At 41.8% G+C, this 21920-nt stretch overlaps 4 protein-coding genes across 5 annotated transcripts in view; all 4 read right to left on the reverse strand.

Moving 5' to 3' along the window:
• The window catches only part of LOC129189249 (zinc finger protein OZF-like), a 14548-nt gene extending 9382 nt beyond the window's left edge, over window positions 1-5166 (reverse strand). The window contains exons 1-2 of the mRNA XM_054790755.1: window positions 4923-5166; window positions 1-4805 (exon numbers count right to left, since the gene is read on the reverse strand). The exon at window positions 1-4805 is cut by the window's left edge and continues 480 nt beyond it. Coding sequence (XP_054646730.1) covers window positions 3745-4805; window positions 4923-5112 — 1251 coding nt within the window. The 5' untranslated portion in view covers window positions 5113-5166 and the 3' untranslated portion in view covers window positions 1-3744. The remainder of the gene's footprint in view (window positions 4806-4922) is intronic.
• Window positions 5167-7424: 2258 nt separating this feature from the next.
• LOC129188982 (zinc finger protein OBI1-like) lies at window positions 7425-9877 on the reverse strand. The gene is made up of 2 exons (XM_054790172.1): window positions 9618-9877; window positions 7425-8921 (listed from the first exon to the last, which is right to left on the reverse strand). The coding sequence occupies exons 1-2, from the start codon at window positions 9808-9810 to the stop codon at window positions 7969-7971; spliced, it is 1146 nt and encodes a 381-aa protein (XP_054646147.1). The 5' UTR covers window positions 9811-9877; the 3' UTR covers window positions 7425-7968.
• Window positions 9878-10176: 299 nt separating this feature from the next.
• LOC129188846 (gastrula zinc finger protein XlCGF57.1-like) lies at window positions 10177-15672 on the reverse strand. Its single transcript, XM_054789898.1, has 2 exons — window positions 15285-15672; window positions 10177-13349 (listed from the first exon to the last, which is right to left on the reverse strand). Exons 1-2 carry the CDS (start codon window positions 15475-15477, stop codon window positions 12112-12114), a joined length of 1431 nt encoding a protein of 476 aa, XP_054645873.1. The 5' UTR covers window positions 15478-15672; the 3' UTR covers window positions 10177-12111.
• Window positions 15673-16595: 923 nt separating this feature from the next.
• Window positions 16596-21065, reverse strand: LOC129189327 (P-selectin-like). 2 transcript variants are annotated; one of them, XM_054790928.1, is made up of 9 exons: window positions 20949-21016; window positions 20843-20883; window positions 20020-20113; window positions 19718-19949; window positions 19538-19642; window positions 18987-19046; window positions 17590-17781; window positions 17083-17271; window positions 16596-17005 (listed from the first exon to the last, which is right to left on the reverse strand). In XM_054790928.1, the coding sequence occupies exons 3-8, from the start codon at window positions 20083-20085 to the stop codon at window positions 17168-17170; spliced, it is 759 nt and encodes a 252-aa protein (XP_054646903.1). In that variant the 5' UTR covers window positions 20086-20113; window positions 20843-20883; window positions 20949-21016; the 3' UTR covers window positions 16596-17005; window positions 17083-17167. The 2 variants fall into 2 exon arrangements, with proteins under 2 accessions (XP_054646903.1, XP_054646902.1); XM_054790927.1 differs by having other exon boundaries at window positions 19718-20113; window positions 20949-21065.
• Between the last annotated feature and the right edge of the window lie 855 nt (window positions 21066-21920).

Here is a 21920-nt window from a genome sequence, read left to right on the forward strand (position 1 = left end):
ACACACCGAGACACTCGACTACAGGGCAAAAAAAGTAACAATGACAATTATGACAACAGCCCGAGCAGACAACCAGTAGTTGCTGCGTTTTGGCTTCAGTACGTACCACGTTTGCTGCATGCAAAGTTGTGCTGTGCCCAAATATTTTCCCAGACGGTGGCTGGTGTGTGCACGTGTAGTACATTGCAAATTGGGAAGCCGCAGGGTGCCATCACCCAATTCAAGTGGAGACAAAAGCCTCCTCCTGCAATAATTGGCCTAACAGAATAAGCCTACATTTATCAATAGTGATAACAAGGGTAGTAGAGCATCAGTATCGAATTGATACCAGCGTGACGAGATGGACATTTTTCAGTTCTCTTCTATGTTTATGTTCACAAATATATATTTTTTGATGCTGTGTTGTTCATATTACGTCAGTGTTGATACTGTTATATTTATATATTGTTTACAAACTCAGGGAATACGTTCTTGGACACAGCAGGGCTTTGGGGGCAAAAAGCCAAAGCATTTAACTGAGAGTCAATAGTTGTGTTTGCTTTGTTAACTTATTTTGCAGTATTGACTTTATTTTGCTCAAACAATTGTATGTATAACAAAGACAATAAAAAGGCAATAACTGTATAATTTTGTTGATATTGCTCAATAGTCTATTGATAAAATATTGTTTTTTATTTGCCTACAATCGTTATCCTGTATTTTTTCCGATTATAATCATGAGCAACAAATTAAAAGTCCAAATCCTAGAATGACCTTGAAAACTTTCCCGTAAAAAAGTATTTGTATTGGAAATACTGATACTGTATTTACTTGGTTACTTGGAGTGTAAGGTGTTGAACTTCACACACCCTTGTCGTGCATTGCTGAATACCCCTCCCTACACACAGGCGACATACCCCCTCTTTAAGGCAGACTGTTCCATTCCGAGTCAGTGATGTTTATACAGAACATCCACATGGGAAAAAACGGTTATGAAAATGAATATATTCTACTGAATAGGTTTGAAAAGAGAATATTCCCAACCCCCAGCCATGCTCCTCCATCATCAACACTCTCTGATTACCGCGTCCGCTGCCACCCAGACAGCATTAAAGCACTCATCACACCTCCACCCTTCCCTGCATTCACAGCATTCATGAACAGGATGTGAGTCACAGCTATTTAAATAAATATAGTATAGTCTAGATACAGAGTATTCCGCATACGGTGTTGCTGCTATACATGGTATCAATAAAGTTCTCTAATGTAATGTAATCCAACTCCCATCTTTACAAATAACACTGATGGAGAAAAGAGCGGGTAAAATCGTTCAGGCAATATTCCACCTTCAGGGGTATAGCATCCGGGCCCAAACAAAAGGCGTGATGGCACCTGTGTGTCAGAGAATGTTCCAATACAGAAACAGGGGTGTGAAGTTTCACACATCTCCTACCCTGTTGTGCTGAAAGCAATTATCGCCGTCTGACAAGTATCGTCATATACAGTATGCTACACGCCGATTGTCAGTATGTTTGTGTAAGCTAACTTCTACTCCACCACCGCTGCACACAAAAGGGTGAAAAGTTCGTAAAACATGCACCCCAACTCGTTTGCTTGCGATATCGTTTTTCTGACAAATACACCACACGGTCAAGCTGTTATTAAAAAGTTAAAAATGAAAAAGTTTGACCCCTGCAAGTCAGATTAACTTGAAATTTCTTACACAGCTCAATGTGCTGCTATTCAAAACACCCGCTGTACTTAAGGGTGTTTAGCCGAATCACCACGAAACGTGGTACACATCTTTAGCGGACCTACAAGCACGTGTGTAAAATTTGAACGAGACAGTTCGAAAAACTTAAAACAAAATATCTTTGCAGGGACAAGGGTGGGATTTTGCAACTGACTGTCTATAGATCATTGGCCATGTGTCATGTGATTATAAAACAAATAAACGAGGATATCTCGATTAATCTTTGCTCGCATGTCTTCAAAAGCATTTTGACCACAACACATCGGGGCCGCCACAATTGTCATTCACAGTCACGTGAAAATATAGGGAGCCCCCAGTTATCTTAATCTACTTTTTATTATCTGTTATGCAGAAAAAAAATATTTGGGCAGGGGTCTGCACTCCGCTGAGTGCCATCCTAACAGGAACGCCAAGGCATTTTGTGAGAAATTCACATGTGCATAAACAGTATCATAAACAACTGGAGGACATTCACCAATTTGCCTACAGGGCAAACAGGGGAGTTGATGACGCTGTTTCACTCTGTATAATACTCTCCTGTCCATGGGTGTCAACCCCCCACTCTGTAACTGGCTGCTCAACTTCCTGTCTAACAGAACGCAGTGTGTTAAAATCCAAAACAATATTTCATCAACCAAGGTCCTGAACACCGGCGCGCCACAAGGTTGTGTGTTATCACCCCTGTTATTCTCCCTATACACCAACAACTGCATATCCAATTCTCCATCTGTCAAACTCCTAAAATTCGCAGACGACACCACAGTTATGTATAGGCCTCATACGCGATGAGGATGAAACATCATATCGCGTCGAGGTCAAACATCTAGTACAGTGGTGTGCAGTCAGCAATCTTACACTCAACATATCAAAAACCAAAGAACTCATAGTGGACTTCAGGAAAAAGGCAGGCCAGCACATCCCCATCTGCATTAATGATCAGGTAGTGGAGCGAGTTGACACCTTTCGTTTTTTCGGCACCACCATCCATCAGTCCAGGTCAAGGAACCTTAACACCAGTCTCATCATTTCAAAAGCTCACCAAAGATTACACTTTCTCCGACAGCTGAGGAAATTGGGGTCAGTCAAACAGGCATGATCCATTTCTACCGTGCCACAATAGAAAGCATGCTCACCTTCTTCATCGTGGTCTGGTATGGCAATACCACCAGCCAAGATAGGCAACAGCTGGAGGTGGTATGCAGGGCCTCTAAAACCAATGGCCACAATCTGCCCACATTAGCCTCACACTACAACACCAGAATTGCCAGGAAAGCCAAGAACATCACCTCCGACCCCACTCACCCAGCACACCATCTATTCACACTCCTATCATCAGGTAGAAGGTACCGGAGCATCACATGCAAAACCACACGTTCTAGGGACAGCACCCACCCACAAGCCGTCTGCCACTTCAATATGCGCTAACACTTGCTGGACTCCACTACCGACCTACTACCTCTTCTGCTTATTTTGCACGCTGTTACTCCAGCAGCCCTGTACAACCATGCACTTTTACCAATGCACTTCTTCAATGTTCGTACGCTGTCATTCCTGTCTTCTACTGTATGTGCTGTTTTTGACCCCTCCTTAGTTTTGTTTCTCGAGTTGTACTGTATTGTCGTGATTGTACTGTCAAACTGTGAGCACACCAAATACATTCCTAGCCACTGTATACCTATACTGTTGATATGGCTAATAAACTTGAAACTTGAGGATGTCCTGTGGGATACACTGTGCATGCATTTTCCCTGCAAATATGGAGCAACATTACTATGTACTGTGAGGTCACTCAACGGTACTGGGGAGGTTTGTTTTAACATTTTATCTTACAGTATACACAAGCTTATACACACCTCTGACCCGTGTGATGTGTGATTTTTGCTAATGTATAGATAGCTTTCCTATAGATTTAACAAAATCACTGTTGGTGGAATTATATATTTATTAAGAACAATATATTTTACATTGCTAGTCTAGATGATGAAACAATGTGTTGTATACCATCTATGTTGTCAATTAGCACCGCTGTTGTCACCAGCACAACTGTGTCTGTTGACTTGATACTTATAAGTGAATTTCCTATGACATGCATTGCAACTAAACGGTTTCTCCCCAGTGTGCGTCCTCATGTGTATCATGACATACTTTTTACTACAGAATCTCTTATGACAAACTGAGCAAGAATGTTTCTCGCCTGAGTGTGTTCTCATGTGTATTATCAAATAATCCTTTCGAGAAAAACGTTTCATGCAAACCGAGCAGGTGAACTGTTTCTCACCACTGTGTGCTGTCATGTGTGTGACCATATCGTCCTGTCTCAAGAAACTTTTCCTACAAAATGAGCAGGGAAAAGGTTTCTCTGCAGTGTGTGTTTTGAAGTGCGACAGCATTTCATACTTATCTCTGAATCTTTTAAAACAAATGGAACAGGAGATGGGTTTGTCCCCCGTATGTATCATCATGTGTCTTTTCATGTGTTCCTTTAAGGAGAACCGTTTAGCACAAACTGAGCAAGCAAAAGGTTTCTCTCCAGTGTGTGTTCTTATGTGTCTGGTCAAACTCGCTCTTTTCTCAAATGTTTTCCCACATTCAGAGCAGTCAAATGATTTGTTGTCCGTGTGATGTCTCATATCACCCTTAGAGCCTTTATTCCTCTCCAAACTTTCTTTAGCGTCGTCGCTGTGATCAGTCTCAGAAGAGTGTGACATCATGTCGTTCATATCTGACTGTGGTGCAAAGATGCCGTCTCCTTGTGGTCCTCCACAGCGCACTCTATCATCTTCTGTTGTCATGTGTTGAGTTAGAGGCTCCACCGGTATGTTCTCCTCATTTAGACTGTGATGAAGCTGTGATGACTGAGCTTTGACTTTATCATCTTCATTCTTCACATGGGCACCAGTAAATGTCGACTTGGTAATGTCGGCCTCCTCCAGCCCTTGACACTGCTCCCAGCTTTCTACCTCTTCCTTTTTAATGTGGGTGGATTCTGGTTCTTCTTTCCCCACACTGGAGCTCCACTCCTGCTGCTGGGAGGGAACCTTTTTAAGACTCTCCACGGACACCTGCTGGATGTCTGCAGAACCACAAGAGACACAAACACAGAAATGGGGCTAATTAGTTAAGGTCAGCGATGTTAAATGGCAACGTTGAAAACTTCTGAACACAATAAAAAATAAATTTGCCAACAAACCTGCTGCGAGTGAGTGAACTTCCGGTTTGAAGACGCTGCACATTAACTCGCGTTGTCGCCCGTTCTCTTTTATTCGAGAAAGTTGCTCCTCGTACTCTTCTATGATTCTTTCAAACAGTCCAAATATCTCTTCAACAACAGCATTTAGTCGCTGTTCCATCAACTCTCTCAGCATTTGGACCTTACACATTTTTTACACCGAGAATCACACTAGCTCTCTGGTTAGCGATGTGACGCTAATATCTTCTTCTTCCGTGGTTATGCAGCTAACATTTACGACGTCGTAACGCTGCCATCTTCCGGCGGTTTGTGACGTAAAGACTCTTTCCCTGACGATACGACAAAATGCAGCATGATATGAAGTAAATTTACTCCATTTACGATTCAGCTAGAGAAATACCATCCATCCAAACATATCATCCTAGCAAAAGCTTTTGTGTGTAATTTTTCAGTGGCGAAAAAACGTAAAATAATTTATGGAACAAAGAAAAGACGGCTCCACTTGCACCATGGATATGATATAAGAAAAAATTTTAAGTTGTAAAAGTTGTAATTTCTATCTAACTTAATAACGTTTTTGGGAGGGTGGGGTGTATATTGCTTGCTGCCATAAAATAGATCCATGGATAGATTACACATGCTTAACATGTGACTGCCGAAAACTGGGCCGACCGGAGGTGGAAGCGTTCTGCACATTCGTAGAAACCAGTTGAACCAATTGCGTTCCGGGTACGTATTGTGTAGTGACACGTGGAAATAGGAACCGAAAGTCAGCTCCGTCGCCCATCTATGATGTCATCAGTGGTTGACTCTGGACTTTCTTTGCTAACACAGTTACGCCACAAGTGTAAGAAATGTTAACACAAAACATGTTTCTATAGTTTTATAATTATAGTTTTACAAGCATAAAATAATTTTAAACGCATATAAATGATGAATGAAAGGGATAATTGAACATTTAAGGTTATTTTTACTGAAGACACCGAAGACACGGTTGGCAGGGAGATCAACACACACACACCACTTTCAAGTTATTTTGTTTATTCAATAGTGTTTCTGACTTCTATAAAAAAAAAAAAAAAATGTTATTTTGCAGTCATGATCAAATGAGAAAAGAAGACTTGAGGTGAGAAACACTATTGATTAAAAAAAAAAAAATAACTCATGGCAAAACACAAAGGTGGTGTCTGTGTTGATCTCACTGCCATTGCGTCTTTCTCTCTTCTCTTCAGTGACGGCAAAAGTAACCTTAAATGTTTATTTACCTCTTTCATTCATCATCTATATGTATTTGTGCACATTTTTAATTGTTTTCTGCATGTAAATTATTTAACTGTAAAACTGTATGAATGTAAAAAGTGTGTTCTCTGTTAACATTTTTGGCATGGATTAATTGGAATCACGTAATTTGTTATGGGAAAAATTGATTTGGTTAGAGTACGTTTCGGTTGGAGTCTGACCTTGTGTTGTGTTAGAGTTTGTGATTTTCAACTGCCTGTGAGGCTGTAAACGTGTGTGTGGGCACCGGGTGAGGAGGACGGCTGCTTGTTCGTAGAACCGCTTGGTTTTGATATTTCAGCGTGGTTGCAAACGACCAGTTGTGCTTCAATAAAGAGACCTCCTCGGCATCCTTACAACGTTCGGGCAGATGTTACAGCATTTATCCCCAATACGCAAAATGCCTCTCTGTGTAATGCCACGCCTTGTTTAATGGTGTTTTTGTGTATTATTAATGGTTTGTATCATGAATTCAATAAGTAGCATGATAGTGGTGGTATTAAGAGGTGGATTATGTTGGTAGGTCCCACTAAAGCAGGGGTCTCAAACTCGCGGCCCATGGGCCATTTGCGGCCCACCAAATCGTATCTTGTGGCCCACGACTGGACATCAAAGAGTAGTGTAACTGCAGCCCGCAACATCCGTGCAAGCTCAGTGTTACTTCCATACTTACGGGGGCAAGTAAACACCAACACTGAACTAACAGTGGTGTTATCACATGGCTGTATTGTGAATAGTATCGTATCGTGAGGTACCCTGAGATTCCCAGCCCTACTCCCAATACTTGATGCGGCCTAGCCTCACCCAGACTCTACCTCCACTGGCCCCCAGTGAAATTGAGTTTGAGACCCCTACACTAAAGGCCCAGGTACCGAATCCACCGCCCGTCACTGAGTAATTCATGCAAAAGGAAGCGAAACCAAGCTTTGCATACACAAAAATAAACATACTTTTCAGAAGCCTGACATTTTGGTTAAAACATTTTTTTTCTATTGACGTTATGTAATATTCTAGTTTTGTTAGACGCTGAATTTTGGGTTTTCATTATCTGTCAGCCATATTCATCAAAATTACATGAGTTAAAGGCTTGGAATAATTATAAAGGATAATTCTGGCATATTTACATGAAATATTCATGAATATGCACAAATATATAATTTCATTTACTGAAATAAGTGACAAAAAATATCAAACTTTTTCATGACACCATATCATAATTTTTTTTAATGTTCTCCCCGTGCGTCGGTTCTCTCCGGGTAATCTGGCTTCCTCCCACAATCTACAGTATATTTCTGGAATGGATGTTTGTGTGTGTGTGTGAACACAGAAGACAATTCCATTCCATGTGGGACAAACACAATTCAGTAAATGAAATAATGAGGAAAAGAATAAAAGGACAGATTTATATTTCAGTGAAAACCACCAAACTATGGAATGAATAGAGTAAGAAAAAAGGGTAAACCATTGCTGGACATACAGTATAGCTTCAACACAATAATCAGTGCCATGTTAATCACAATATTCAGTACCAGAAATATACAAGACAAACATGTAATTAAAAGTAATTGCAATTTTGAAATAATAAAATGCTTCAAGCATGTGCTCCATGTTATGTATTTGTTAAACAAAAAAAACTACCACCAGATAAAATCATTACAGCCTCTGATTCTGACCGCAAGTTGTATTTTTTACTGAGGACGACATAATTGCTGCTCTCGTCTCAAGTGTTGTCTATCATAGACAGAGAATGTATTTAAATCCCCGCAGCTTAACTTCCTGCACCAGCACACTTGTGTTTGTTCACCTGATACTTGTAAGTGAAGCTTCTGTCGCACGCATCACAACTGAACGGTTTCTCCCCGGAGTGCGTCCTCATGTGTATCATCACGTATCTTTTACATGAGAATCTTTTAGGACAAAGTGAGCAGCTGAAATGTCCTCCTGTGTGCGTTCTTCTGTGTATTATCATATAATCCTTCCGGGAGAAACTTTTCATGCAAACGGAGCAGGTAAACTGTTTCTCGCCCGTGTGCGTTTTCATGTGCCTCATCATTTCGTACTTTACTCGGAATCCTTTAGAACAAACTGAACAGGAGAAGGGTTTCTCCCCCGTGTGTATCATCATGTGTTTTTTCATGTGTTCCTTTAAGGAGAATCTTTTCGCGCAAACTGAGCAAGCAAAAGGTTTCTCTCCCGTGTGCGTTTTCATGTGTCTTATGAAATGAGCCTTCTGCCCAAAAGATTTCTCACATTCAGAGCAGTCAAAGTGTTTGTTGTCAGCGTGATGTCTCATATCACCTTTAGAGTCCTTATTACTCTCTAAATGTTCTGTGGTGTCGTCGCTGTGATCGGTCTCAGAAGAGTCTGACATCATGTCGTCCATATCTGACAGTGGAGCAAAGTCTCTGTCTGCTTGTGGTCCTCCACAGCGCTCTCCATCATCATCTGTTGTCATGTGTTGAATTAGAGGCTCTGCCTGTCTGTTCTCCTCACTGTGACAGTGATGAAGCTGTGATGACTGAGCTTCATCATGTCCGCTCTTGACAGGGACGCCGATAAATGTGAACTTGGTGATGTCAGCCTTCTCAAGCCCGTGAAGCTGCTCCCATGGTTCCTCCTCTTTAATGTGGCGGGGCTCTGACTCCTGCCCCACACTGGAGTTCCATTCCTGCTGCTCAGAGGGAACCACTTCGTGACTCTCCACTGACACCCGCTGGATATCTGCAGGATAAGTAACACAAACGGTTTAGATTTAGGGCCATGGAGCCTATGCGCTAACAAATACCAAATAGCTACTTTATACACACTGACGTTTACGCTGAAGTTTGAACAGGAGGAGGAGATTTCCTGACCAACTTGAGCCCTGAATGACTTGATTGGTACCCACTTCACGGAAATGGGCGTTACGCTATGGCCGCACGGTGGTCTAGTGGTTAGCACGTTGGCCAACACAGTAACAGCTTGGAGATCGGGAAGACCTGGGTTCGATTCTCCCCTGGGCATTTCTGTGTGGAGTTTGCATGTTCTCCCCGTGTGCGCGTGGTCTTCCTCCCACATTCCAAAAACATGCATGTTAGGTCAATTGGAGACTCTAAATTGTCCATAGGTATGAATGTGAGTGTGAAGTGTTTGTCTATATGTGCCCTGCGATTGGCTGGCGACCAGTCCAGGGTGTACCCCGCCTGTCGGGGGTCGCCCAAAGTCAGCTGGGATAGGCTCCAGCATGCCCCCGCGACCCTAATGAGGAAGAAGCGGTATAGAAAATGGATGGATGGGCGTTACGCTACGATTTCAATACTTCAGTGTCTATCAACTATTTAAAAATATATATTTCCATAGTAGCTTTCTTAGTAGCTTTCTTTGTGAAAAGGGGTGAAAATGAACTACTGAATATGTGACAAGATGAAGTAAACAAACCTTCTCGGTGCAAACGAACAGAAGGCTTGAAAACTGCATTCAGCAGTTCGCGTTGTCGCTTGTTCTCCTTTTTTGTTCTCGAAAGTTCCTCCTCGTACTCTGCTATGGTTCTTTCAAACAGCCCAAATATCTCTTCAACAACAGTATTTACTCTCTGCTGCACCAACGTTCTCAGTTTTTGGATATAACACATTTTGACACTATTAAATTCACGCTAGCTTTCCAGATTAGCGATGTATTGCTAATGTCCGCCTTATCTTCTTCGGTGGTGGTTTGCGTCTTTCTGCTGCCATCTGCCGGACTCACTTGGCTGCTAACTATAAGCGTTTGGCTTGGATTCCGGTATTGCAATTAAGTATAAGTATAGATCCAATTTACAAGATGACCTAATTGCAATTATCAGTTAAGATCCAATAGGAATACACATAATAATGACCAGACACATGACCAAATTCTAACTATATAAAAAGGTATTTATTATCAATATAAATGATCATGATGTTTGTCAGCACAGCTACAGTATTACAATAACTCCACGCAATCAAAATTGACTGTACTTTATTAAGGGTGCACTATACAGTTTTAACATTACACAAGTGAAACATGTTTTTATTTACATTCCACAAAAACAAACGTCACCATCCATGCTGCGGGCACATAATATGTTTTAATTTTTTTTAAATAAAACCACACAGTGACTCATTCATCACACACCATGTGTATCACTGCATCATTTTTAGTTTTAGTACAGTGAACACATCAAAGGATGTCTCCTCAAATGTGTCAGCATGCGTCTACAGTCCACCCATACTGCACGATTAAGCTGCCAAACAGGACAGGTGAAATAAATGAATAGAAAAGACAGAACTCCTTACCTTTATCCATGTGGTTGTCTTGCACACTACAAAGGGGCGTTGCAAGGCACGGAGAGACAAGCTTATTGGAAGGAGGAAGTCTCAGTAATGAGACCATTAAGCTGCTTAGTTATTTCTGTCAGATGTTCAAAGATGATGGTTGCAGCGTTTAAGTGGCTTGGACTGGAGCATGTTTTGCGTTTTACCATGTTTAATTTCACTTTCCTTTTCTTTTACGCGCTGCTACCAGAAGAGAGACTTAGGAGACATAATGGAGGTTAAAGTTGAAAAGAACAAATGTGACTTTCTTCCTCATTTTAGCGAGCATGACTATTCGTTCACACATAACTAGTTCTCTTTCTGTTTTTGTACAATATTAATGTATGGGAGTGGGTTCTGAACCACAAAACATCGTAACATAGGAGGTTGTAACAAGGACCACCTGTATTACCTTTTAGGTCTGACTCATTCATTTTCTTCTCAATTTTTTTTCTGCTGCTTAAAGGAAAGCTGCACTTTTTGGGAGGAATTTTGCCCACCATGCACAATCCTAATGTGAGACATGAACACATCTGTCTTTCTCTCTTCTGTGCGTTCTAAAGATACAAAAACAGATAAAAAGAGACAGCTCATTACCGCTCGTCTGTGTGTGTTCATGTCTTACATAAGGATTGTGGATGATGGGCATATATTTTTTTTAAAGTGCAGTTTCCTTGAAAGGTTCCGCTCCTCCCCACTGTTATGACCTGATTATTTTCAAAACAAATATGTTCAGAGAGAAATAACAACACTAAAAAATGTACACCGGTCAAGCTGACTTTAGGGAAAAGGCAATCAAACCCAGAACCTTCTCACTGTGAGTCAGCACCACTTCAGTACTGATCCACCCATCGCTACTTCAGAGTCATGAAGCCTGTCGGGATTCTACTCGGGTTTGTCAGCGTTCTTCTTGTGTTGTCATTACGGATGTCCTGATATGATATTGATATAGAGCCAATGTTAGCAAAAAACAAACAAAAAAAAACAATATCGGATTATATTGGCGTGCATCTCAAATCTCCAATATTGGCACTGCAATACAAGCAGTCGACGGATAGAGCCCATGGGATCACAATAACAGTGGTTGACAAAGTGTTAACAAAGTAGCAAGGAGCAGGAGTGATGTCAGTTGTGTGAAGTAAAAAGACGTTGCAGCGGAGTGCAAAACTTGCCATGCACAAGCTTCCAGGTGTGGCACTGAACTGGGGAAGTTTCATAACGACCAACCGCTGCACATGTAAAGCGGCAACACAAGGGAAATTTCATTAAGTCATTACCTATAACAGAAAAGAGCGAGCTCCTGTCTGTGGTGAGTAATGTTGGGTTTAAACGCTTTATTGAGCACCTCGAACCTCGCGATATTATGCCTTGCTGCCACTACATTGTGGATACAACTATACCCCACATGCATAAATAAGTAAATGGGAAAGTTTTCCTCATACCTACTGTTGCTGTCTATTGTTTTGCAACATTCCACACTACAAAACAAATAGTTTGTATGATATGCCTTAATATCGGCTCAATATTGGTATTGGATGATGGCTGCAATATCGGTATCATATCAGAAGTGAAAAAGTTGTAACGGGACACCCCTGTTGTCATTATTTCTTACACATGGTGCAGCTGAAAGGATGTATTCTCATCATGTGTCTGTCCATTTGTGGCTTCGTAGTGAACCGTTTGGCACAAACTGAGCATGCATAAGGTCTTTCCCCAGTGTGCGTCCTCATGTGTATTGCCATGTATTTCTTTGCCGCGAAGCTTTTAGCGCAAATGACACAAGTAAAAGGTTTCTCTCCTGTGTGTACCGCCATGTGTATGGTCATGTCTGACTTCTGAATGAATCCTTTGGCACATATTGAGCAACTGAAAGGTTTCTTTGCTGTGTGACATTTCATGTGTCTTTTCCATTTCCACCTTTTGTCAAATGTTTTCGCGCACTGAGAACAGTTTAGGAGTTTGTCGTCAGTGTGGTGTCTCATATCACCTTTTGAGTCCTTGTTACTCTGTAAAGGTTGTAGCTCCTCGTCGCTGTGATCGGTTTCAGAAGAGTGTGACATCATGTCGTTGACTGACAGTGGAGCAAAGCTTCCGTCTGCATGTGATTCTCTACAGTGCTCTCCATTACCTTCGGTGGTCACATGTTGAGTTGAGCTGCTGAAGGTGAAATATTTCTCTCCAGTGTGTTTTCTCATGTGAACCATCAATTTGAACTTATCACGGAATCTTTTAGGGCAAACTGAACATGAAAAGGGAGTTTCCCCCTTGTGAATCATTGTGTGTCTTTCCAAATATTGCCTCAAAGAAAAGCTTCTTGCACAAACTGAACAAGTAAAAGGTCTCTCTCCAGTGTGCATTGCCATGTGTCTTTTCAGACTTTCCTTACGATTAAATGTCCGCTCACATTCAGAGCAGTTAAAGTGTTTGCTGTCAACATGAGGTCTCATTTCACCTTTCGAGTCTTTGTCATCTGTCTCAGAAGAGTGTGACATCATGTCGTTCATATCTGACACTGGAGCCAAGTTGCTGTCTGCTTGTGATCCTTCACAATGCTCTCCATCAGCTTCTGCTGTCATGGATGGAGTTGGAGCTTCCGTCCCTCTGTTGTCCTCACCTTGACCGTAATGACGCTCTGAGGACTGAGCCTCACTGCCTTCACCCTTTACAAGGACACCAGTCAAAGGAAATGTGGTGATGTCAACCTCCTTCAACCCTTTAAACTGTTCCTCTTCCTCTTTAATGCGGGGTGGCTCTGGCTGCTTCTGCCCCAGACTGGAGCTCCACTCCTGCTGCTCAGAGGGAACCTCTTCTTTACTCTCCACCAACACCTGCTGGATGTCTGCAGGACCACAAAGGACACAGACAAGTGATACACTAAAAATGTGGTACATTTGTTAATGTAGACTTCTATGAACCATTTCCGTTACAATGGATACAAAGTCAGTGAACACACGCCTGTTTTATCCATCTATTCACTCATTTTCTTCCTCTTATCCAGGTCGTGTGGGCAGTAGTTTCAGTAGGGAATTCCGGACTTCCCAGTCTCCGCCCACCTCTTCCAAAGCCCCCGGGAGGACACCAAGCCATTCCCAAGCCAGCTGTGAGATATAATCCCTCGAGCATGTCCTACGTCTGCCCCGGGGCCTTCTCCCAGCTGGGCATGCCCGATACACCTCACCAGGGAGGCGTCCGGGAGGCATCCGGACTAGATGCCCAAACCACCTCTACTGGCTCCTCTCAATGTGAAGGAGCAGCGGCTCTACTCTGAACCCCTCCTGGATGACCAAGCTCCTACCCCTATCTCTTAGGGTGAGTCCAGCCACCCTACGGAGGAAACTCATTTCAGCCGCTTGTATCCACAATCCCGTTCTTTCGGTCACGACTCAAAGCTCATGTCCATAGGTGAGGATGACAACATAGACCGGGTGGTAAATTGAGAGCTTTGCCTTCCGGCTCGGCTCCCTCTTCACAACGACGGTCGTGTACAGTGACCACATTACTGCAGACGCTGCGCCAATCTGCTTGTTGACCTCATACTCCAACCTTCCCTCACTCGTGAACAAGACCCCGAGACACTTACACTCCTCCACCAGGAGAAAGACCTCACTCCCAACCCGGAGGGAGCAATCCACCCTTTTCCGACTAAGAACCATGGCCTCAGATTTGGAGGTGCTGAGTCTCATCCCAGAAGCTTCACATTCAGATGCAAACCGCCCCAGTAAACGCTGAAGGTCACAGCCTGATGAGGCCACAAGGACCAAATCGTTTGTCACTAGCAGAGACGAGATCCTAAAGCCCCCAGACTGGACTCCCTCAACGCCTTGGCTGCACCTAGAAATTCTGTCCATGAAAATTATGAACAGAATCCGTGATAAAAGGCAGCCTTGGCGGACGCCAACGTTCACCGGGAATGCCTGTTTTAATATGAATATACTATTAGTACATTGCAGGGTTTCCGCTACATGCAATGGATTGTGGCACAGCGCCACGGTAAAATAAAAGTCGCCACACCTTGGAAATGAGTTGGGTTTTTTTATGTGAAAACAATGTTAAGTAATATAATGTACAAATGATCATATGTATATAGTAGAGTCGTGTGAAAAAGTGTTTGCCCGCTTCCTGATTTCTTATATTTTTATATATGTTTGTCACACTTACAGATCCTTAAAGCGATACGCACACCGACACGGTGTTTCGCTCTTTGAGCTTGACACATGCGCGACACGTCCATGTTCCCGGACCCATCACTAGTATAGCCTATTATTTACATATTGACCACAAATAGTTTGAAATTAAATATGAAATATCAATATCAAATATCCTAAAAACGTTTCACTCCGCTTTATTTTGAAAAACGTGAACTGGAATCGCCTGTCTTCCCTGTTGGCACTTAACAGATAAGGAGAGGAAGAAATGAGAGGTATTTAAGGTTAATTAATGCATTTCTTCTTTGCTTATGTTGACATTATTACCTACAGTAAATTTAAATATTAAAAAAAACATTTGTTGCCTCAGCAACTCAGCAGCTGCACGACACAGCGGCGTCAGTCCGCCTCCCATGCAGCCCACCACCACAGCGCCAAAAAAATCCTAGGGGAAACCCTAAATTGCAGTTCTTTCTTTCTTTTTTTTTTTAAACAGATTTTTGCATAATGTAATACACAGTATTAACTGACATTACATTTTGACATTAACACCTCTTTGCTGTTGTATTTTCTGAGGACATTATTATTGAAAGGCAAATGCATGATAAGATAGAAAGCTGTAAACAAACCTGCTCTGTGTAACCCAACATTGTCTTTCAAAGCAGCGTCCAGCTGTTCGCGTTGTCGCTCTTTTTCCTCTTTTGTTCTAGAAAGTTCCTCCTCATACTCAGCTATAGTTCTCTCAATCAGTCTAAATATATCTTCAACAGCAGCATTTAGTCGCTGCTCCATCAACGCTCTCAACATTTGGACTTTACACATTTTTTTAGACACTGAATTTACACTAACTTTCTGCTTCACGACACCGACCTAATGGTAACTTCCGCCTTTTTCTTCTTCGCTGGCTGCTGTACGCACTGTTGCTAACAAGGAGTCTAGAGTTAAGGTGGTCCGTCTTGTACAACGTAAATGAATGGAACAGAGTGTAGTACACTATGGAGGCGAAAGTCCGCCATGATGGAGAGCGAGAGAGGTGGGCGGGGCTAGGCGGATATTCGTGTATAATGTATTCACTAGCTCTGAGCTGAGTATACATTTAAGTTACACGCTGGGCGTACACTTTGATAAAATAGTTGAATGTTATTTACTGAACACAATGAATTGATATGTATTGTACTGCCCCTGGTTGTAGAGAAGGAGAGACTCACGTTTCAATCGCTTTATTAATAGTGGAGAACACTGCAAAAATGCACATTCACACAAGGGATGCTGTAGGCCACAACCCACGCCAACATTCACACTCTTTTCAAATCTTCTTAACACCGACATACCACCTCCTACTCGTTCAGCTTACTTGCTCGTGACGTTGAACGGTCACTTCCCAAGCCCCTCCCCTTAAAGGACCAAACACACAAGTCAGAGATATTACACTATACAGTATATAAGTATAAATGTGTAAAAATCCAGCATACTGCAGAAACATGACCTACATGTAGAACCTGAGCAGCAGTATGAAAGAAACTTTTTGCTTCTTTAATTTACTTTTTGCTTCCTTACAGTGTTACCAACACGTAACAATCAACATACAAAATAATAATAAATCATAATGATTCTACTTGAGTATAATGAGTAGTAATTTAATGGTTTGCATTTAATGGTTTGCATCTAGAGAGTATGGAACGTCACCAGATTTGGCGACAAAGTCGCCAAGTTGGCAACACTGGCTGTGAGCAGCGTGTCCATGAGCTTACATTACTGCTACCTACTGGGGGCCTCTGAACTTGTTTTTTAATTCTACAAAGAATACCCCATAATGACAAAGTGAAATAAGGTTTTACAAGTGTTTGCACATTTATTGAAAGCAAAACAACCCCAATATTGTGTGCATTAGTACTTATTGCTTGAGAGACTGAAACACGAAATAACTTGTTATTCACGTGTAGAAAACTGAGGGGAGACTATACTGTAACATGACAAAATGGGGTAAAAAAAAGCACCATACGGCACTTACTTTACAGAAAAGTACACAGTAAGTAGATGACTGGATAAAACTCTACAACAGAAATGCTTTATGAAATCTTTTTTTAGAAAAGGTACAGTAGAGAAAAACATTAACAAACTTAACACTGACTGCTGTGTAGCCTAATGATATAATGCAAGATGCTAATTACAGCAGGGTTCAAGTGTCATTTCTACAGTATATACAACATAAGTTGATGTTTGTCAATGTATGATATTTTTGGGGGTCCCACAGCGGAACCAAATTGTGTATACGGTACTTGTTATGGAAACATCGGTTCGTCTTCATGTCGACAGCTGACTAGACGGCCCTGTCGTTTCCTCTGACAACCTGGCAGGCAGAAAACACAGTGCTTACTCGTGTAAATATTAAAAGTATGGTTGAGATTTTGATGGAGAGACACAGACCTCTCTTTGCTTGGCTTTTTCCCTGTTACAAGTGTTTGAGCAAAGAGATGACTCAGTGAATTTGGATAGCTCTAACAATTTGTGGTTAAAACCTCTTACTTCTGTTCTTCAGGCCACAAAAACACACGAAGCAGCAGCAAACAGTGAGAGTGCAGCAACCTGCAACAGCCATCAGGATGGGCTTGTACCCTGACAAAACAAACGCACTTGCATCAACAATGATAGCCATTCATTTCACCTTTTAATAATACTAACACATAGATAGTATCTCACAAAGGTGTGCACACCCCTCACATTTCAACAGCGAGATAATTGTTTGTTGACAACAGTTATGCACGGTGCATGAGTGCTGCCAAACATGAAGATGAATTCCAACATGTACTGTGACATTGTGTAGATCTGCTCCCTTGTTGGTGTTACTGTCATAATAAATATAGTGCATAATAAATATATACTGCTGGACAGTCTGTACAGAGCTTTAGTCACTTCTTCACTTGAACAACTTACTTGCACAAGTTGGCGCGGGGCTGCTCCAAACCCCCGTCACTCCACAGGTGATGTCTGCCGAGCCGATCATCAGGAAGCCATGGTGACATTTGAACTGACACGTTGAGTTGACTGTATGGTTCCCATCCGCGCAGCTGAGGTATCCGTTGGGGTGAGACAGGGGGGTGCAGTGCACAGCTGGGGGCACAGAAGCTTTACAAGAGTAAAGTTATGTGCAAAAGGTCCATCGCGTATCACAGGTACATGGTTAGACTGTTTTATTGTTTTGCGGTTTTACGATGGTTCACGTCTTTTTACACTTGTGCGAAAATGAATAATGTCGAAGAGTGAGATTGCGACTGTTTTTACATCATAATATTAACAGTGGACACCTTATTTGGACATTTGTATGACAATTAAGAATTTTAAAATGCGACTTACTACATTGCCTGTACAGTTCCGAATGGTTTTAGGATAGTCACAGTCAGATAGTCACAGTCAGATAGTCAGATAATTCAGGCAAAAGGCAAAAAAACCCCAAAACAGTCGGGTTGGTTGCCCCACCAACAGGGTGTCCTTTATTTATGTTTACAAACGCTGGCAACCTTACCAGTTCATTTGCTGATTTGATTTTATTATCTGTGAATATTTTTTGTTGCTGACAAACTTGTGCTCCACACTTCAGCCCAGCAGTCGACAGTAACACGCAAATGAGCTAGTTTGCCAACTGACATTAACTCCTAAAGAGTAAGAACGGAGACAAACACCGAAGAAGAAGGAAAGAGGGCAGTATTGGAGTTCTGATGTATATGATGCCAGCGATGAGGCCATCCAGAAGCCAGGGACACAAACAGGATGGATAGAGAATACAGTTGTCATTTATTATTTGATTATTTATCAGTAATACGGTGAAAATGAGAGAAAATGAATGAATGAAGTGAATATTTACTTTGCAAGTCAGTTTCGGTGTGCGCCCCTAAATTTTCTGCTGGAGCTCTTAAAATTTTAAGTTAGGGGCCACTGTGCTCCTCATAAAAATGCTAGTCTGGAGCCGTTTATTGTCCATAGGTGTGAATGGTTGTTTGTCGAGAAGTGCCCCGAGATTGGCTGGTGACCATGGTGTACCCTGCCTCTCTCGCAAGGGCAGCTGGGATAGGCTCCAGCTCACCTGTGACCTTAATAAGGACAAGGGGTATAGAAAATAGATCATTTCCAATGGGAAAAAATGCCTGTAACAGCCTGGAAGTTCCACTGTAATATGTTCTTTGCGTATTCTTTACTAACTCTGATTTTGAGACCTTTATCCTCATTTACTTTGAAGTACATGAACACAGTACTTAGTTTCCATTGTGGTATTGACAAGACCCACACCCAAGTTGCATTATTTAGTCTAAATCATCACTAAATGGAATACTTACAATAAGAGGCTGATGGAAAAGTAGTTCCTGCCAACACGGTATCATTAAGACTCTGTTTAGCTGAAATTAGATAAAAAGGATAACAGGATTAAAGCCGACTACTTCTAACAACCTCTGGGCTTTTCTCATGACATAAGACACTTCTCGTACTGAACCACTGCACACAAAAGGTTGTAATTATGTCAAAACACGCACCTCTTCCGTGTTCCTTGTGCTGTTATTTTTCTGACAAATACGCCACACGGCGGCGGTGTAATTAACCTTAAAGTGTGAACTCCTTAAATCAGATTGACTTTAAATCTCTCACACAGCTCAATTGTGTATCAGCATGCGTAGAATATTGACAAAAAATCAATAGGGTTCTTGCTTTACCGGCCTACCGCGTCACACTTGTGACTAGTAGGTTGCTGACAAACACATGCTGTCCATACAACTGTGTGGCCTTTGACACTTGTCTTAAAAAATCAGTAGGATTCTTGCTTCAAAATGGAGAAATTGGTCAATAACGTATCAGTATCAGTAAACAGTAAAGTATGGTGAACTCCCCTTACCTGTTTGACACTTGTCTCCCACAAAGCCGGCCTCAAACAGACAGGTAAAGTTGTTAACAGCTTCCCGACATTGCCCTCGTCCGCATATGGTGGCATTACATTGAGCTGCCAGGACAAACAAGAGGAAAATCAATAGAAGTCCCTCCTCTGCCACGCTCCAAACCATGACATCGAAACAACCTCGATAGCAAACTGCAAATTTCTTCTGGCCGCACTTCTCATCGTTCCATTTCCCTCTGTTGGTGCCGTTGTTGACGTAGATCTCCACGCAGACGGCCATGCTGTGGTTGTTGTTGGGCTCGTTTTCCGCCCACGACTCCTCGCCCATCCACGTGCTGTTATTCCCGATCCACGTCCAGTTCCCCCCCTTCTGCGTCCTGGTGAGTCCCAGCCAGTAGTAGGGGCTGGAGATCTTGTTTGGCAAAAAGGAGACCAGCTTGTCGTTCTCATCCTGGCTCTGGATGACCACCATGTCCGTGTACCTGTTCCTGCACCACTTCCGGGCCTGGGTCCAATTCATGGTGGTGTTGGAGTGGTGGTATGTCCATCCTGAGCAGATCCCCACTAAAGAGCCCCCTGATGTATATTCGGACAGTACAGTTAAAGTCAGCTTAAGTTGTCCTTCAATTCTCAAAAGCAGCCTCCGTTATAGAGGATCTTTGACTCGCGTTTTTCCAGTCGGTCATATAGACTATTTTTGACTAGCATTTTTGCAGTAGGTCCCTAAGAATGATAAAGGATTCCTGTCATATTATAGGGGATCTTTGACAATGTCTGTCATATAGATGATCTTTATTAATCATTTCTGGAATAGGGTGCTCCTGCCATATAGAGGGCCTTCGACCAGCATTTTCTCTGTAGCATCACAAAAACAGCAGGGCACTCTTAGAGGATCTTTGACAAGCATTTCTGGAGCAGCTCCTCAAAAACAGCAGAGGATTGCTGTCATATAGAGCATCATGAACTGGCATTTTTGCAGTAGCACCACAAAAACAGCAGAGTGCTCCTGTAATATAGAGGATCTCCGACTAGGGTTTTGCAGTTTGTCCTCAAAAACAGCAAAGCTTTTTGCAGTACTTTCTACGGTTATCATCACACTTCTCTCCTCATCACCAGTTTGCTTCTATGATAGCACGACCAAAAAACACTGTAATTTTTAGATTTAGAGATTTACTGACAACTTGCATGACGATGGTTTGTTAATTGAGGTGACCAAAATATTAGGAACACTTCTGTGAACCCATACCAAAAAAAGAAATAATTATTTTATAATTCATTATTATTTAAAAAAGATTTAGTACCCACCGAGGAGCAGCATTGTCCACGTCCACTTCATTTTTAACAACCTACAAATTAGAAACCAATATAAGACCTTTGCCAGTGATGCTTAATTAGAGTGACCTTGACTTACCTGCAACAGCAGCACATTTATGAATAAAATTAGTTTCTAAATCATTTCCAGAGCTAGATGAGTTGTCGTCAACACTCTGTTGCAGCCAACCATTGGTGAGCTCTTATATGATCCCATGCTGGTCAGGACAATACCTGGATGTTCCCGCACAAGGTGATAGCATGCGATGACTGATAGGGGTAGTGACATAACAAGATATAAATAAAAAAAACAACTACTCCATCACAATAATGCAAGTTTCTTTCTGCCTGTGGGCAAAGGTTTAACCCCGGAACAGATTATTTCTATTTCCATTCTTTCAGAAATGGTTACATAAACTCAGTGCCTCCAAAGTGCTGATTGAGGAAAAACAGTCGTTATGATGTGCCAACATGAATTTCCCCACTGTGGGGCCAATAATGGAATACTGTTATCTTCTCTGGAAATGTCTTCCTCTGCTGCTGCTGCTGAATTCTGACATGACAACAGAAACACAGAAAACCATCTGTGGAGCAAAGGTCAGCATGCAGGAATAGCGTATGTGTGACATCCCGCCAGCTTTTCATGTGGATGTGAAGACATGCACCACAGTTCATTTAACGTTTTATTTTCTACAAGGTTTAAAAGCAAATCCTCAATTGATTATTGTTTTTCTTAGTTTCAGTTTTAATGACACACAAGCAAGACACAGATTGAGTGTAATATCAATAACTAGCCTTAAAAAAAGTCTAGTGACAAGATGGACACTTGTGCATATGCTTTGTTTATCGCCAAGGGTTCATTTTAATGTCTGATACAACTAAAGGTACCTTTGTTTGGACAAATATTACAACGACAACAAAAATAGCTCATAAGAGTTACATTGTTTGGCAGTACAATGCTATAGCTATCATGTAAGAACTTAAGTGATTTTGGTTATTATCAAGAAAACCATGGACGTTGCTCGATATCAGCTCTTCAATTCAACTCTTATGATCTATATTTGTTATTATC

Source organism: Dunckerocampus dactyliophorus, chromosome 10 (genome assembly GCF_027744805.1).
Source record: "Dunckerocampus dactyliophorus isolate RoL2022-P2 chromosome 10, RoL_Ddac_1.1, whole genome shotgun sequence".
Lineage (NCBI taxonomy): Eukaryota > Metazoa > Chordata > Actinopteri > Syngnathiformes > Syngnathidae > Dunckerocampus > Dunckerocampus dactyliophorus.